This window comes from Poecilia latipinna, unplaced genomic scaffold, assembly GCF_001443285.1.
Source record: "Poecilia latipinna isolate Pla-1442-1.1 unplaced genomic scaffold, P_latipinna-1.0 Scaffold798, whole genome shotgun sequence".
Classification (NCBI taxonomy): Eukaryota; Metazoa; Chordata; class Actinopteri; order Cyprinodontiformes; family Poeciliidae; genus Poecilia; species Poecilia latipinna.
In genome coordinates this window covers 243,769-259,955 of record NW_015113414.1, presented here as the reverse complement: position 1 = coordinate 259,955, position 16,187 = coordinate 243,769, and the positions used below count along the sequence as shown (strand labels likewise).

General features: G+C 38.5%; 1 protein-coding gene across 1 annotated transcript in view; it reads right to left on the bottom strand.

Moving 5' to 3' along the window:
* Positions 1-339: 339 nt before the first annotated feature.
* The window catches only part of LOC106956217 (neural-cadherin-like), a 75,908-nt gene continuing 60,060 nt past the window's right edge, over positions 340-16,187 (bottom strand). The window contains exons 2-7 of the mRNA XM_015046918.1: positions 11,166-11,354; positions 8,039-8,264; positions 5,371-5,575; positions 1,701-1,812; positions 945-1,194; positions 340-607 (exon numbers count right to left, since the gene is read on the bottom strand). Coding sequence (XP_014902404.1) covers positions 430-607; positions 945-1,194; positions 1,701-1,812; positions 5,371-5,575; positions 8,039-8,264; positions 11,166-11,354 — 1,160 coding nt within the window. The 3' untranslated portion in view covers positions 340-429. The remainder of the gene's footprint in view (positions 608-944; positions 1,195-1,700; positions 1,813-5,370; positions 5,576-8,038; positions 8,265-11,165; positions 11,355-16,187) is intronic.

Genomic DNA, 16,187 nt, shown 5'->3' with positions numbered 1-16,187 from the left:
CAATTGTAGTCTGAGTTTTTGTGAGAATATTAACTTTTTTGAACATTTTGTTCATATAGCCTTAAAATAAAAATGCAATGAAAGACGTAGTTGAATTACGACAGTCATATCGTAAAAAAGGATAAAAATTAAAGTGTTAATCTATAGGACAACAACTTAAAATGTAGTAGGGTGCACAGAGGTGCAGCAAAATGTAAATTATTTGACTAATATGTAATGTTTGTTGCTTGTTTTCTGTTTTGAATATAATTGGTTATTGTGTTACATTTTTTTCATGTAAAATTCAACCACCTTGTTGCTGAAATGTTCTACGCAGTGCGGGGCACACTTTCACCTCTGCATAGCATCTTCATTAGCACTCCAAATTTAAATGATGTAGAACAACATCAGACAAAAATCTTGATCTGGATCTTCTGTTTCAGCAGAAGTTCAACTTGACAAAAGCTCTGTTGCTTTTATCTCACCTTTTTGGTTGTCTAGCTGGAAGTTGCTGTCCTCATTGCCACCTGTGATGGCGTAAGAGACGCCGTCCCCATCAGGGTCATTGGCGTGAACAATGGCGACCAGCGTGTCGGGACCAGCATCCTCACTGAGGAAGGTTTTATAGCTGCAAGAAAGAGGGAAACAACCTTTAACTGTGCTGGAGGACATTGGGAAAGGTAGGATGTGATGTTGCATAAAGTAACAAAGTAAGAAGTGCAAGGAAAAATGTACTACACATAGTAGTGTGAAGGAAAGAGCCTGGATTGATTGAAGTGAAGATGAAACAGAAAGAGATGGAGGAAGCAGAAATAAAAATAAACTCTGACTTAAAAAACACCTCAATTAGCAGATTGTCTCTGTGGAGTAAAAACAAGAGAGATGCTGACATCTGACTTCTTTACTATTAAGTAAAGTAAAATCCACACTGAGATGATCAGATACTAACAGACGGAGGTTCTTACACGCTTTGGGAGAAGACCGGCACCTCATCGTTGGTGTTAGCCACACGGACACGAACAGAGGCTGTCCCAGTTCGAGGAGGCGTCCCTGCATCCACTGCGACAACTACAAACTCGTAGATGTGATTGGGCCGCTCATAGTCCAGGCGACGGGCAGGGCTGACCACACCCCCGGATGTGATGTCAAAATCGCCACTCGGGATGAAGTAGGAGATCTCGGAGTTCACACCGGAATCACAGTCGCGAGCCAGAACTGATGGGAATAAAAAGAGGAAATGTGGTGAAAAACATCTAAAAGAAGAAATAGTTGAGGACAGGAGAAGAAAAAAACTGAAAGACGTTAAAGGAGGAAGACAAATGAGGTGGAAAGGAGAAAGATGAGGGAATTAAAAGGGAATGAATGTGGATTTATGTTAGCAAAAGGAGAGGAAAAAGAAAAGAAGGTGGATGAACGAGATAGAAGAAAACAAGTAGAAAGCCACTCAAAAGAGAAGAGGAACCTGTAAACAAGAGATTTGGATATGTGAGGGGATGAAAAGGAAAAAAAAAAACTGAGAAGATCCCAAGAAAAAAGAACGATGGAAACACAGCAAAAGGAAAACAACAATGGACCGAGAGTGAAAGAATGTAAGGAATCAGGAGGAAAAACCTATAAATGTGGACACACAAAAGAAAAAAAACAACAGGATTAAGGGAAATAACTGGTCTCATCATGATGCATGGTGTTAAAACTTCAGCAGACTCATCAGTTTGTGTTACCTTGCAGTAGTGAGGTTCCAGGTGCGACGCTCTCAGGTATGTTATCTCTGGTGTAGATGGAGTGAAGAAACTCTGGTGTGCAATCGTTCTCATCCGTTATGTGGACAATGACCTGGAGGAAAAAGCTCATTTAGTTTTAGTGTTTCTCATGCAAATAGATGCTCATCTCTGTATGGATCCACAGATCAATCAGAAAAATACAGGTAACGTCTGCACCGGGGTGGAAATCTGAGCCGATATTGATATTAATTAAACTGCCTCGGCCAATAACCAATATTACATATAATTTACTGCCCTTTTGGCACTGTGATAACATATAATATAAGCCCAGTTTTCCTTATTGTAATGACACCAATGTGCCGTTTCTGATCATAATCCAGATATATTGTTAATCCCTAGTTATTTCTGTCTGTGAAGTATTTTTCTATAATTGTATGGATCTTCATAGTAACACCATGAACTAGAGGATCAGTCAGAAGCAAAGCTAGAACCACTCATCTTTCTCTGTCATCCATATGGAGAAAGGTTTGTGTGTGTGTTGTGATCAGGCCATGAAATAAAATAGTTTTAAATCAAACAGAACCACAAAAACATCACAAATTCAAAATTCTGCTTTAGGTGTCTGTTAATCCATCTGGGATGTGGTAAATGACAAATATGATTTTCTCACTACCTTCTATAGTGATATCAGGGTGTTTGTTTGATGTTCTAGTGTTAAAAACTGCAGATACAGATGCCACTGTAAAGCTGTATATCTGATGCTTAAGGAGAAACTAATTCATGACCATTTGTCTGTCCGTGCTTTAAGCCCTTAAATCTCAATCCTCTCTGTGTCTTTATCTCACCTTTGTTCCTGTTCCCCCATCCAACATGCCAGAACTGAAGCATAATAGTTTGTTTTTATTCTCATAAAAGCTGAATTAACTGGTGAGGCTGCTGATGTGACCACCTGAGCACAGATTTCCTCTGCAGTCCTGAACCTCAAACACACCACCTGTTTAGTCTGGGCAGCAGGGCAGCAATGGTGAGGCTGAGAGGATTTAGATGTGTGGCTGCCTCTGCAAGTATGCACAGAGCATATAGAAAACAAACTAGTGTAAACAAGGACAAAATGTATTCTTTTCATTTTAAAGCCATTTAATTTAGGATTTTTCCAGAAAAGAACATTTCTGCTTTAAAAGATTAATTTGAAGGAGAAAAGAAAACAAACGGCTTTATTCTGTTTACTTTGTAGGTAAAATGTGAAGCACAAATCACCCTGAGTGATGTGGAACAGTCAGTAATCACCTGTCAATAGTAATTACCTGAAGCATAATTAAACCCTTGTGTTATCTGCAGGAGATGTTTTGTGATTTCTTTCTAAAGAGAAGGAAAATGGTAACAATTTTTGACTTTGTAAAAGAAATATGTTCCCATTAGGAACAAAATATTTGTTTTCCGTAGGAACTTGAATGAAGGACATTAGATCTCACCACTATTTCTGTAACTGTAAGAACTGGATTTTTAAAAGCTCTCAAGTGGAAATTGTACTCTTTAAATTGTTAAAGAAATACTGTCATCATAAAACACGAGTAGCTGACAAATTTTACCATACAATTATTAAATTATGTGGTGCAAATCATAAAGAGCAACTTTTGGCTTCTGATGCTCGGTGTGAACACAAGTCCAATGAGTGATGAGTGGAAAGTCCTTCTGTCTTCGGTTGCTAAGATTTAAGCATAACGTGTATAAATTTTGTCTGGATTTTGACAGACTAATGAACAATGACAGCTACTATTTCTAAATATGAAACTTAAAACTTCAATCAGCCTGTAATATCGAACAAAAACTCCAAACTGAAAAAAAGTCCTTGCACTAATTTCAGTATGAGTTTATGGAGCAAAAAGCCATGCATCCACTGCATGTTAATATGCATTAGCGGGAAGGTGTAGATCTTTGCTTCATATAATTTGCATAGCTTACCAAAAGATGAAAAGGTAGTTTGTAGTTGTGCTTGTAGACAGGATGTTTAGTTTTTTTGCATACAGCGTTGAAATTGAGGGTTTTCATAAAAAAAGCTTAATCTGCTGTTTCTAATTTAAGTATGCGTAACGTATGCTCAGTAAGTTATAAATTTCAACGGTTGCATCATTGCATCTGATTCAGAAATGAACGTGTTTTCATCAGAGAGCAGCTTGAGAGCAGTTAGGCGTCAGCACGTTCAGATGCTTTTTTAAAAGTGAGAGTTGATAAGTTGTGATGGTAGTGAATTTTTATTTATATAGCACACCAGCTAAAAGACCGTCGAGTTTAAACAGTTCTGTCAAACCTTAACCAGTTGGCTGTTGTTATGTGAACCTCTCTTTTTATTGGCTTGGTATTCACTGTTTACAACATAGATTAGAAAGTAGAAAAAGCAAGACAATATTCTTCAATGTTAACTTAAAATATTAGTTGGTAACTTATTGAATCAATAGCTTTTTGTGTCTAATTAATTGTGATACTGTTTAGTTGTCAAGCATTGAAATGAATGCGCTTTGGCAAAGTGTGCCGGGACACTGCGTTCACAGAATAACACTTCACAGTGACTGTCATCACAGGTCAGTAAACTGTGACCTTGTTCACGCCTGACGTTGTTGAGCCTCTGGGGTGATTTGATCACAGGCTCAGCCTCAGCTACAGGTGTGAATGCATACGCAACACACAGAGGTCATGGCGACATCTGAGTCCCTGGATAACATTCACATTTTGTCCTGAGCTGCAAAATGACCAGATCGCTTAACAAGGTGAACACCACTGGTCTTCAGGTCACAGTGAGGAATCACTGGGAAAGTTACTCACCACGTTGGGTAGTGAAAACAAGTAGTTTCCATCTGGAACATGATGCAAGTTTAAAAATAAAATGTGTCGGACATTTGAATGTGTTTGCTTTTGAAGAATATTCAAAAGCTTTTGCAGAAAAATGAAAAAGGTGGTGCATATGTTGGCCTCAAAACAAAGATAATATTGTTTATTGCGATAACTTCTGGGACAATTTACATTACAGTAAGATTTGTTATAGTAAGACTAGTTATGAACCATTACATGTGTTGTGTTATATATATTGACAGGCTCATCATGAGAAAGATAATAAAAGCAGCTGTGTGTGCCACTGTAGAGTCAAATGTTTTTTTCATTGTTTTTACTGGATTAAAGTACGTATCGGTGCATTTACACCTGACAGAAATGGAAAACATGATTCCCTGAAAGTCATTACAGGAACTACTGATTGCCACATTTAACACAGATTTCACAATTATGACAAAGTGTTGAATGCATTACTTCTATCAACAATTTGAGGCGTGTAATTCAAAGAACACAAGGAAAATTACAACCTTATAATTATGTTCTGGGAGAGTTGACAATGAAAATAATCTTCCTTCAGATTAAAAACATTTCTGATCCAAAGTCCTTTTGAGCTCAGATATTTTTTAGCCAAAAAAGCTTGTCTACAATATAAAAGTTTAGATAAAAATACACTTTTTTTCATGAGTAGACTGGAATATTTTCATCACATCCCTGGCTTCTCAAGGTATTCATGGCATAATTAATGCTCAATTTATTCAGATTTAGCTCTGCTGAAGTTGTTGGGATGTTTCTTACTGAAGCAGTACAAACAGGACTCAGTAAATCTGATGGCATTGATGCGTACCTCTGCAACGCCGCTGAGGCCGGTGTCGCTTTCAGAGGCTCGGACCTGCAGGGTGTGCAGGTTGTGACCGCTCTCGTAGTCGACCGATCGGGTGAGGCTCAGAGCGCCGCTTTCCTGGTTGATGCTGAACAGGTTTCCGGGGTTAATCAGTAACATGTAGGACAGACTCTTCTTCTGGAAGGAGACAGCCTGAACCACAGCAACCCTGACCACAAACACACACAGAAAGGTTCGAGATGAGCCAGAAAAATTATAATTATAACCTACATGTGGTTCACATTTTATTTCTGTGAACCACATGTAGGCTGGTTCTGCTGGAGCTCTCTGAGATTACACCGAGATGAGCGTCAGTCTTTCCCTCTTTATGAAAACATATTTTCCCTGTCTAATTCATAGTAAAATATATAATGTTGAATTTGATAAACAACATAAGATCTTCTAGCTCCAGTCTACTCTACATCCCCAGAACCAGAAGCAAACCTGAAGAAGCAGCATCAGGTTTTTATGTTTTGTGCTTAATGTTTTCTTTATGCAACATTGTTGAAATTTATTTGCAAAACAAATAAACTTGCATTGCCATACTCTCACTGCAAAGCCCAAGAAAACATAGAGAATTAGACTTTATTCTTTTGAGTTTCTGTAGAAATGTTGTTGCGTACCTAATTTAACAAACTTTGACTCAGGTCATTTTAATGACAATGAGAAAGTCCAACATTAAAACGTGTTAATGTGTTACCTCTGTACCTCATATGTGAGTAAACGATAATGTTGCTGTGTTTGTTCATTTATTTCATCTTGTATGCAGGGTAAACATGAGCACAGGTCAGAGGAAAGCTGCTCTTCATGTACGACTCCAAACAGACTTGGTGACACGCTGGTGCTGCTCTTAAACTCTGCAGTCTTCATGGATTATTCTGAGCTCTAAGGTGCCATGCTCAGACCTGGTTAATCAATTTGATTAAAAGAGAAACACGTACACACAGACACACGCAAGGGCATGCAAAACATATATAATGGAAGGCTGAGACACAGAAAAAACCCATACTGAGCTACACCCACACAGCGCTCAGAGGGTGGCATGGATACTTGGATATTAATACAATGTGCTTTGCGCCAGCAGCCCTGGGGGATTCAACACACTCACACACTCCCCTTCATGTTTATCCAGACCTCACTTTTAATAAATATTTGAATTTGCCACACTTTCAAATTCTCAGCCTCAGGCCACACTCATACATCTGGGCCCTCTTCCTCCATCCCACCCCCTTCCTTCTCCTCCTCTTCATCCCTCTGTCTCCCATCCTCTTCTTCTCTTCTATTTTCTCTCTTCTGTTTGTCTACCTCTTCCTTCCTCTTCCTCTTTTCTTTTGTCTCGCTCTTCGGGGCTCATCTTTTCATGCATCACATGACATGCAAAGCACAACAACGAGCACACACACGAGAAAAAACCTCACAGAGGCAGACTCGCAAAATCCATTCATTTTTTATGGCATTGGAATGTAAATGATGGGATTGCAGATGTGGAAGGTAAAACATAAATTTGGGTTAATAACCTTTTCATGGCTCTATAATTTAGCGTTTATTGATATCATGCCAGTATAGCGTTGTGCACAGTGGCTTGCATGCAGTATATACCCACTGAATGCAGTATAAACTCTGAACAATAGTTCTCCATACCATAACAAGACATTTTTACTTATTTATATTTGTTTATTAGCACCTTTAAAAATATGCAACAAGCCCCTAGAATGTTTGTAATCTCTTCACATAATACCTCAAAACCAGTGAGAAGCCCCTGTGAATATCTTTGAATTTAGACATGGACTTTGACTAGGCCACAGATGAATATAGTAGCTCTGACTGAATGTTCTTCTTTCCACTCTTTCATAATTATCAAATTTGAGATTAGAAAGTGTCCGTACTGGCTGCTTCTCTGATTGATGATCTCCTTGCCTGTCTTGTAGGTTTAGGTGGACGGCCATGTCTCGGGTAACTTCCAAAGCCAGTTGGTTGAACCGGATTTTATTTAGGGGTGTTGAAGAAAAGGGGCGTGAAAATATATGAACCCCAAACTTACATGTCTCATTTTTCTTCCCCTTAACAATATAGATCGCGTTAAGTTAATAGTATAGCACATTTTAGCAACAATGCAGTTCATAGTGTCTGACATCAAAACAACATTGTACAAGCAAGCAATAAATATTACATTTTGTCAAATACCATCATCAAAATCATCAAGCAGGTACACTTCAAATGTTTTGATCAATGTTTCATTTATTATGAATCAAGGGCAACTCTAAGCAGTTGGGTTTTCAGCTGTGATTTAAAGGAACTCAGTGTTTCGGCTGTTTTGCAGTTTTTTGGAAGTTTGTTCCAGATTTGTGGCACATAGAAGCTGAATGCTGCTTCTCCATGTTTTGGTTCTGGTTTGGGTCGGTATTGTATTTTGGTGTTAAGTCATTCAGTGATTTATAAACTAACAAAAGTACATAACATGCAACTTTATGCTGCTCTATTACAACAAATTCCATCAAAGCTTGTGGGTGTTGCATAAGAATATGTTGAAAAACTCAAATAGTATCAATACTTATGCAAGGCCTTGTATTTTCAGGCTTGTTTGACCATCTATATAAGAGGTACTGATAATATTTGTGTTGGTGGGACTCACGGTTGGCCAACAGGCGTGTTTTCCAGCACGTTCAGGCTGTAGGTGGAGTTGGTAAACTGTGGCGGTCGGTATCCAGCAAGGATGGAAACAGTGGCTGGTGGGCCTTTACGGCCTCGTCCGTCCACCGCCTGGACCCGCAGATGGTACTCCCTGCTGGGGGTCAGAGGTCGTCCTGTGGTCCTAATCAGCCCAGAGCGACGGTCCACTTCAAAGCACTCCTCACCACCTAAAAAAGAAAGAAAAAATGATATATATATACATGCTGAAAATACAGTAAATTTTCCCTGCTTGAATTGTCATTGTGTATTTACACAGGACTGGTGTTTGCTATTATTACTAAATTTCATATTTACTTCTGTACTTTGAACTCTGAGCTATTCTTTTTTGATCATGCTTTCAGTTTAAAGCATTTTAATGAATAACTTGCCTTTACAGTTCTCTAACTATTTAATGAATGTTGCCATTATTCAAACAATACATTCATTTGTGGATTTTTTTTTTTTTCACATAAACAATCATCTTTCAACTTGTCCACTTGTGTATAAATAAAGAGACGGAGTCCCAGCTGTCCAATTATGAAAAGCCAATTGAGGCAAATTGATGCTGGAGGCATGCTGGCTGTGTGTTTATTTATGTGTGTTCTATGAGCTAGTTAACGCTCTCTGAAGACGCAGGAAAAAAAAAAGAAGAGTGGGCTCATTTTCACTCACGTCCCTCTGGGTTTATGAGACAGAGAGCGGGAAGCAGGAGGAAGTAAGTGATGGAGAGATGAGGAATAAAGAAAGAAGAAAAGGAGGAAGAGGAAGGATGGAAAGCTGCCAGCAGAGTGGAAGTGAGAGATGTGGAGGAAGTGAGGAATAATGGAAAAGGAGATGAGAACGAAGACGAGGGGAAGAAAAGGAGAAGAATCCCCAGCTGTTGACCAGAGGGTTCTGCAGCAGCAGCTGCAGCCCAACTGTCAATCATCTCCTCCTTCTTGGATATTTTTCCTGTGACAGATTCATTTCAGTCTCTATAAAAACAATGTGTGTGCAAGAGGAGAAAAAAAATCAGCATTAAAGTTCTTCAAAGATTTGATTGTCTCAATTATAAAAATGTTTTATTTTTTAATTGTCTCTTTCTGTGTTTCCAATTAGCTGTCACTAATTACGAAAGGTTTCGAAATTAACAACCTCCAGTGGGATAAAACTATACTTAAACTGTTTGATCTCCTCCTACGGCTCTGCTCTTTCATTATTTTCAAAAGCTGCTATCCATTTTGATTAGGCTAACGTGAAACCCTCTCCAACTTGACATGAAGGTGTGTTGTAAGCTCAAATCTTTTGAGAAAACTGGAACATTGAAGGTGTTAGCAGAGTTTTGTGCTGTGGTGCAACGCAATAGAGGAACAGCAGGAGGTAGAGAGCGTCCTTTCTGTTCTTTAGATATAAAAACCCATAAGGATACAAGTTTATATTGTTTTAATTCATGTTTGATGTTTCTTTCTAGTGTTTTTAAGTAGAAGGTGGATCAGATTTTCCATTATTTCATATCTCCTTACTGTCACCAGATGAGAAAGTACTTTAACTTAACTGAATGTAAAACATGCTAAAATCTCTTTCTTGTATTTTACTAACTGCTAATTAGTTAATAAACATAGCACTGAGCAAATTTAAAGCATAAATAGATTCTCTTAAAGCCAGCAATCACTTTTGACTTTCTGCAGAAGTGAAGTAAATCTAAAAATCCTACTGGTAATAAAAGCTAGCTACCATTATGGCTAATTTTTGTGTGATGTTCTAAAAGTTATTTTGTTTTGGTGGCGAGTAGGAAAAAAAAACACGATAATAAACAGTAAATTTTTGATGTTCACATTGGGTAAAATCCTATTATTGCCACTGATTAGGTCCGTGCTACACATACACACTGGCTACACATTTTCACTTTGACATGATGCCAAACGCAGATTTTAACTGAAATTACTGGATTATTCGTCAGTGCACACGTGCTCACATTATCCCAAAGGGAAGCTTTTAATATGGGAGCATTAAAAATTAGCTCTATAAATATCATTCCTTCTTCTTCCTCCTCTTCTCTTCTTCTTCTCTCATAAAATGTAAAAATAATAATAATTAAAAATAAAAATCCACAGCCACCGGCACCCGTACGCCCACCCTTTAACTCTCCCACTCGCTACCTTCCTCTCCTGAGACTTTGCTATTATTCGCATTTCTTTGCCCCGGGGAGCGATTAAGAGTGCAGCTCTGTGCTTTTTATGCACTTTTTTTCTCCATTTCCCTCTTGACAGTAATTGAAATCCAACAAGTCAATCTTTATTTATAAATCACTCCTTTGAGCAAAACAGGTTTGTCACAGAGTGCCTGGCAGAGTAGGAGCGGACCTAATTACAGATACAGGCAGGAGATAAAAGCAAAGACACGACAGGTTTAGAGAAAAATAGACTGGGAAAACAAGGTTTGACTGTGACAGGTAAAAAAAGAAAAAAGATACAAAGCAAGATGATAGATAGATAGATAGATAGATAGATAGATAGATAGATAGATAGATAGATAGATAGATAGATAGATAGATAGATAGATGCTAATGCGCTAATAGCAGAGCTGATATTTTGCTTACCACTTTAGCATTTTTGCTAACTGTGAAAATTTGCATAATTAATTTTCCCAAGTAATTTCTAAGGCATTAATTTAGTTGGTTGTTTTGTAAACCTACAGTTGAATGGTTGAATTTAGCATTTTAGCAGGCTAACACCATTAGCATAGCATTAATTGAGCTAATGTTTATGATTAGTTCTTTGGAGTTAGTTAGCATAGCTAGTATTTTAGTTAGTGGTGCCCATTACTTGATGAACAGATGGACAGACAGATAGATAATCCATAACTAAGGTCTTTGTCCATGAGTGTAGTTGCAAATCTGGTTGGCTTCTTCCTCTATACGTGGCTTTTCAGCCGATGTTCACTGTAGATGATGACTCTCTCTTAACAGATTTAGCTAACATCTTCATAAGATATTTTTGCTTTAGTTCTGGGGGTTCATTCATACATTTCACACGTTTTGAGTTAATTTGATGATCCTGACTTAAACAGCAATGCAAAACTAATTCTGCTAACGTATCAGGAGAATGTACCGTCAAGTAGGAGGAACTGAGCTTGTCCCAGCGCGCCGTCTCGTTGTCTCGCTGACAGCCGGTAGACCACAGAGCCAGATGTGGCATCAGGACCCACGGCGCCCAGGTAAGGCGACGGAAACATCCCCCACTGCAGGTCAGCCTGACTGGGCATGCTCAGAGTCAACCTGCACAAGTACCACTCATCACCTGAATGTGGAAAGAAAGAAGAAAGAAGAAGATAATCATTTAGTATGAGAATATAACATTGTTGTCTGTAAACTTGAACAACTGAACGCTAAACTGATTTTTCTTGATTTTTTTCAATTGTTTTGTCTTCTGTCCTGATTATCCACCATAGAAGAAGTTACATCTATATATCTTTGAGTAAAGCAACTATTTTGTGTATTTTGGTTGCTGCTTCTGTGCTGCTATTGTTGTCTCAGCTTTGCAACAACGTAGCTCGTTAGCTAAACCCGCTCCACTCGCTCAGGCAGTGGTCTAAAAGGGGAGCAGCTCTCAGCCAAAGGGGACAAGGTGACATTTCTCTTCAACATCTCTCATGTTTCTCCGTGTTTCATCTCCACCCTGCTGCACGAGAAGACAAGAACCAAGGAGCAAGGGATGAAAAAGGAGAAAAAGAAGCAGCTCCTCCAAAATAAAACAAAACTTTTGAGAGTGGAAACACAGGAAGGAGCACAGCGGGTGCTCCCACCTGCCCACTAAAAACACACATGCTTGTCATGTCTACGGTTCTGCTCTCCATCTTTATTCTTATTATTTCACGTCGCCTGGTTCTGAAGGGGGATTTGTTCAGTTTGGGGGGTGCCTCGGTGCTTCGCTGTTGTTTTGACTCCTGGGTCGTTTCACAGCAGCGCGGGAGACAACAGCCTGACAAGAGAAGAAACTTCACTTCAGAGGAAGCAGAGAAGAAAGGAAGGATGAGCAGGTGACAGGAGAGGAGGAGAGGAGATGACAACCCAACACAACGGTGTCTTTTTCTGTCTTTTTATATCACCTCTGAAGGTGTGTCAACACACAGAGCAGGAGAGGGAGGGGAGAGACAAAGGGGATGATGAGGAGGTGAGGAGGAAGAGGTCCCTCGACACATCAATCCACTGAGATGGGAGTCAGAGTTAAAGAAGAAGAAATTAATGGGTAAGAAACTAGAAATGTACCAATCCGACATTAATATCTGTATTGAACCCAATTTTGAAAAAAAGTTTTGATCTGTGAATTCAATAATTTTTGCTTTGAGCAACATTTTGCTTTATTATTTATTTTGAGTTATGTTTAGAATCAGGTTTAGCTTATTGTTGCATGTTTGACCAAGATAAACCTATTATTTTTGTCAGTTTCAATTTCCTTATTATTTATTTTACATTGGCTATTATACTTATAATTACAAGTTGTGTGTGTGTGTGTTTTTTTTTTTTTAAGTTTGTCGGAGTTGTGAAGATATTGGTGTGTTTAAGTGTGCTCTACTGGTGCAAAGTTATCAAATACATTTATAATTCAGTTAATTTGGGGTTAGGATTCTTCTGTATCGTATTGGTATCAGCCAATACTGATCCTCAGATAACAATATCGAAAGTGGAAAAAGTGGATATGAAACAACATATCAAAGGAAGAAATAGATGTAAGAAAACAAAAATAAATAAGGGAGAAAAACTGAAACAGTCTTAATTAAGTAAAAACTAGATGCTGCAGTATATGTTCAGTCCCTCTGGTTCTTTAAAGTCCTTGATACCCATGAAAAACATCCTAAACTATAACAGAGTCTCCCATATGGCAACAAGAAGGCCATCTTCATCTGAAAATAGTGCTACATGCTACAGAATGTCACATTAAAGCAGACATTTAAATATTAGTTGTGGATTAAAGGGGACAAATCAACTTAAAAGCAGTGGGAGAAGAGGACAGAGTGATAATAAGGAAGAGGCACACATTCCTGTTTTCTGTATGCATCATTGCTCTTCAGTCAAAGCATAAAATCCAGAATAATCACATCCATTCCTGTTGGTTGTTTAGCATACGCAAAGCTGTGGCCCGTGTATGAAAGGGAAATGAAATCTGTCCCATTATCATGATAAATATTAACACATTCAGATGCAGCACCACAGGTCAACAGCAGACATCAGGCGAGGCGCAAACTTTAAAAAAGCAAAACATCTGGGAGCTGGCAGAGCTGGCAGAACCTCCTCCAAGCCTCCAGGCAGATCAGAGGTCACTGACACCAGAATAATGACTTGTGAAGACTTTTTCCCCCTCCGGATGGGGAACCACTGAACGTCATTACAGAATGACGCCCTTTCATATCGACAGTGAAGCATTCTGGGTTCCTGATCACTCAGAGGATGGAAGCGAATTGATTATCTGTCTTGTTGCCAGGGCTTTAAGGATGCAAAATTTATGTGTGCATGTGGTGAAATCCAGCTGTTGTTTCAAGGCCTCTGGGTTTGTTAGAGAACAAACATCATGAAAACCAAGAAACACAGCAGGCAGGTCAGAGAGAAAGTTACGGAGAAGTTTAAGGATTATCTCTAAGAGCTTTCCTAAAAATGGAAACAGGGTGAGAAAACTGCAAGTCTACAAGTCCATGGTAACTCTGGAGGAGCTGCAGTGATCCACAGTTCAGGTACAAACTGTTGACAGGAAACTACCAATCATTATTGATGAACTCAGTTGTCTCTGAAGCAAACTGTGTGGAGGAAACCCAAAAGCTTTGACCCAAGTCATACAAGTTAGGAGACAATTATCCCTGATTCTGACCAAACGTTTGTACACACCTAAATCTGAAGAAAGTAAAAAAAAATCTCTAAGAAATTCTGCTGGCATTTGGCTAAGGTTTTAGGTTAGTTATTACTAACAAGAGAAGTTTGGTCTGATTTAGCTTCACACAGTGAGACAAAATATGCATATGTCTACTTATTTGGTATATTTAATATCTGGTTTGAATTGTCAGTGTGTTTGTGTGGTCTAGCCAAAGCCAGTCCGATAACCAACTGAGGATCAGTGGCAAGGCGTGATATATATGAAAAACGTGTCTCTACTTTTTAAATCTGAATTTAAAAACAAAGATTTTGGAAACCACGTATCCTGATTTTCCACTTCAACATGTCAACCTACTATCAGTCTATCACTTAAAACCCAAAATGTTATATTAACGTTTGCAGCAAGAATAAATACAAGGACGTACAAATGAATGAAGGAAAGTGAATACTTTATTCATCTCAAAGTAAGACATTTAATCCAGTTGCTGCTCACCACATCCATCATCCAGGACAACTAAAGCAAAATATCAAAATCTTCATTTAAAAATAATTTTTGCAAGCAATTCTGCTCCAAATTAAAGTTGCAATCTAATTAAATTCAGTAATGAAAACACGTTGGCAAATATAAAACATGTTTTTCAGAAGGATAGAGCTGTAGAAGATAAATAATTTCATCTGAAAGCGTTACAAAATTACCTAAAAACAGGTTCACTTGGTTTTGTGCTCTAATTACATGTACCTATTTTGCTGTGTCTTATAGATTTGTTTTTTGTCTGTGCTGAATAGGGAGACCACCATTTAGCCTTCAGGTGTTAACAGCTATTCGTCTCATCTGAGTTTAGCTTCTCTTAAATGAAGCACTCTTTCATATCCTTGCACTTATCCCTCTCAGCACAGAAAATTTACTTCACAGCTTGAACGCTGCAGAGATCCCTGATGTGAGGCGCTGAGCTGAAGCCAGAGCTTCACGAACACACACAGGCGTGCCAAGGCTCCGGAGGAGCAGAACCCGGGTCGCGCAGCATCACTTTTCACACTGAATGGATATCTCAAGCATGGCTTAATGTGTCCAACTTTTTCCTCATTTCAGGTGTAAAATGATGCTATTTAAGTGAGTTTTTTCACTTTCTCGTTAGCCAGATTCTCCACACCAGCTGTAGGATGTTTTCTCAGACTTTCAGGACTGTCTAACACGTGAAGAAATGCCTCAGAATGAGATTCAATTTGTTCTGCTCAGCTTTTTATCCATGATTTCTTTCATCCCTCTGCTTTAACTCATATCCCCCTGAGTTTTGGAGTAAGTTCCTTTCATTGGTGAGATTACATTTTCCCTGGCACTGAACTGCAGCACAGTTTTTAGGTTAGAGGGGTGCGGGGAAACGCTTCACACAGCAGCATGTCTCTTAAAAACAATCCAGGAGGAGGTACATCAATGAAGAGTGAAGAAAAGAAAGATTTGATTGCAGATAAACAGAAAAACCCAACAACAGAAGGAGGAAAAACTCTGTAAACAAGCTAATTGTAGGTGAGAAGATGGGAAGATGTTGCATTAAAAAATCTATTTGCACTTTTACATTCCAGCATCACTGAATGTTTTCATATAAAAAGTTAGGTAAACTTTTTGCCAAAATCAAGTTGTTGCAGGTTCTGGCACAAATTAGTGGAAAAACAAAGTAAATCACCATAAAACCAAACTTAATATGCACTAATTTCTAATTCATCACAAGGGTTTAAAAATAATATTACATTTATACTACCTGAGATAAACAGTAAATGATATTGCACAGTGTCACTATTTATTTAGCAAACAAAACTGAAATGAAGAAGCAGCGTCAAAGAAATACTTGCAGCCTTTCCCTTGCAATTAAGAGAGTCAAGGGCAGGAAGGCGCAGCTAATTAACTGCAGTTAATTAACTGATCAAGCAGCTCTATACCACACAGATTGAGGCTTTGAACCACTCTGTTATTCTGGAATGCCACTGATGAACAAAATCCACAAATAAGCAATGCAAAAAGGTGATCAATGCATCTGAGAGACATAAGAGATGAGAAATTTGAGAAAAATACGGAATCACAAACGTGTCAAACCACAGGCAGTTCTGTTGCCATAAAGCACGAGACTTTTGTTTATTTTCCTTTATTTGATATATTTTTATAATTTCATTTTTACTTTTTGCCATGTTTGGAACATTTCAAATGTCCCAATAGATCGTCAGGAACGGCAGCGAGGTTAAATGATGGCGCCTGATCAGCCTGCAGTCATTGAAC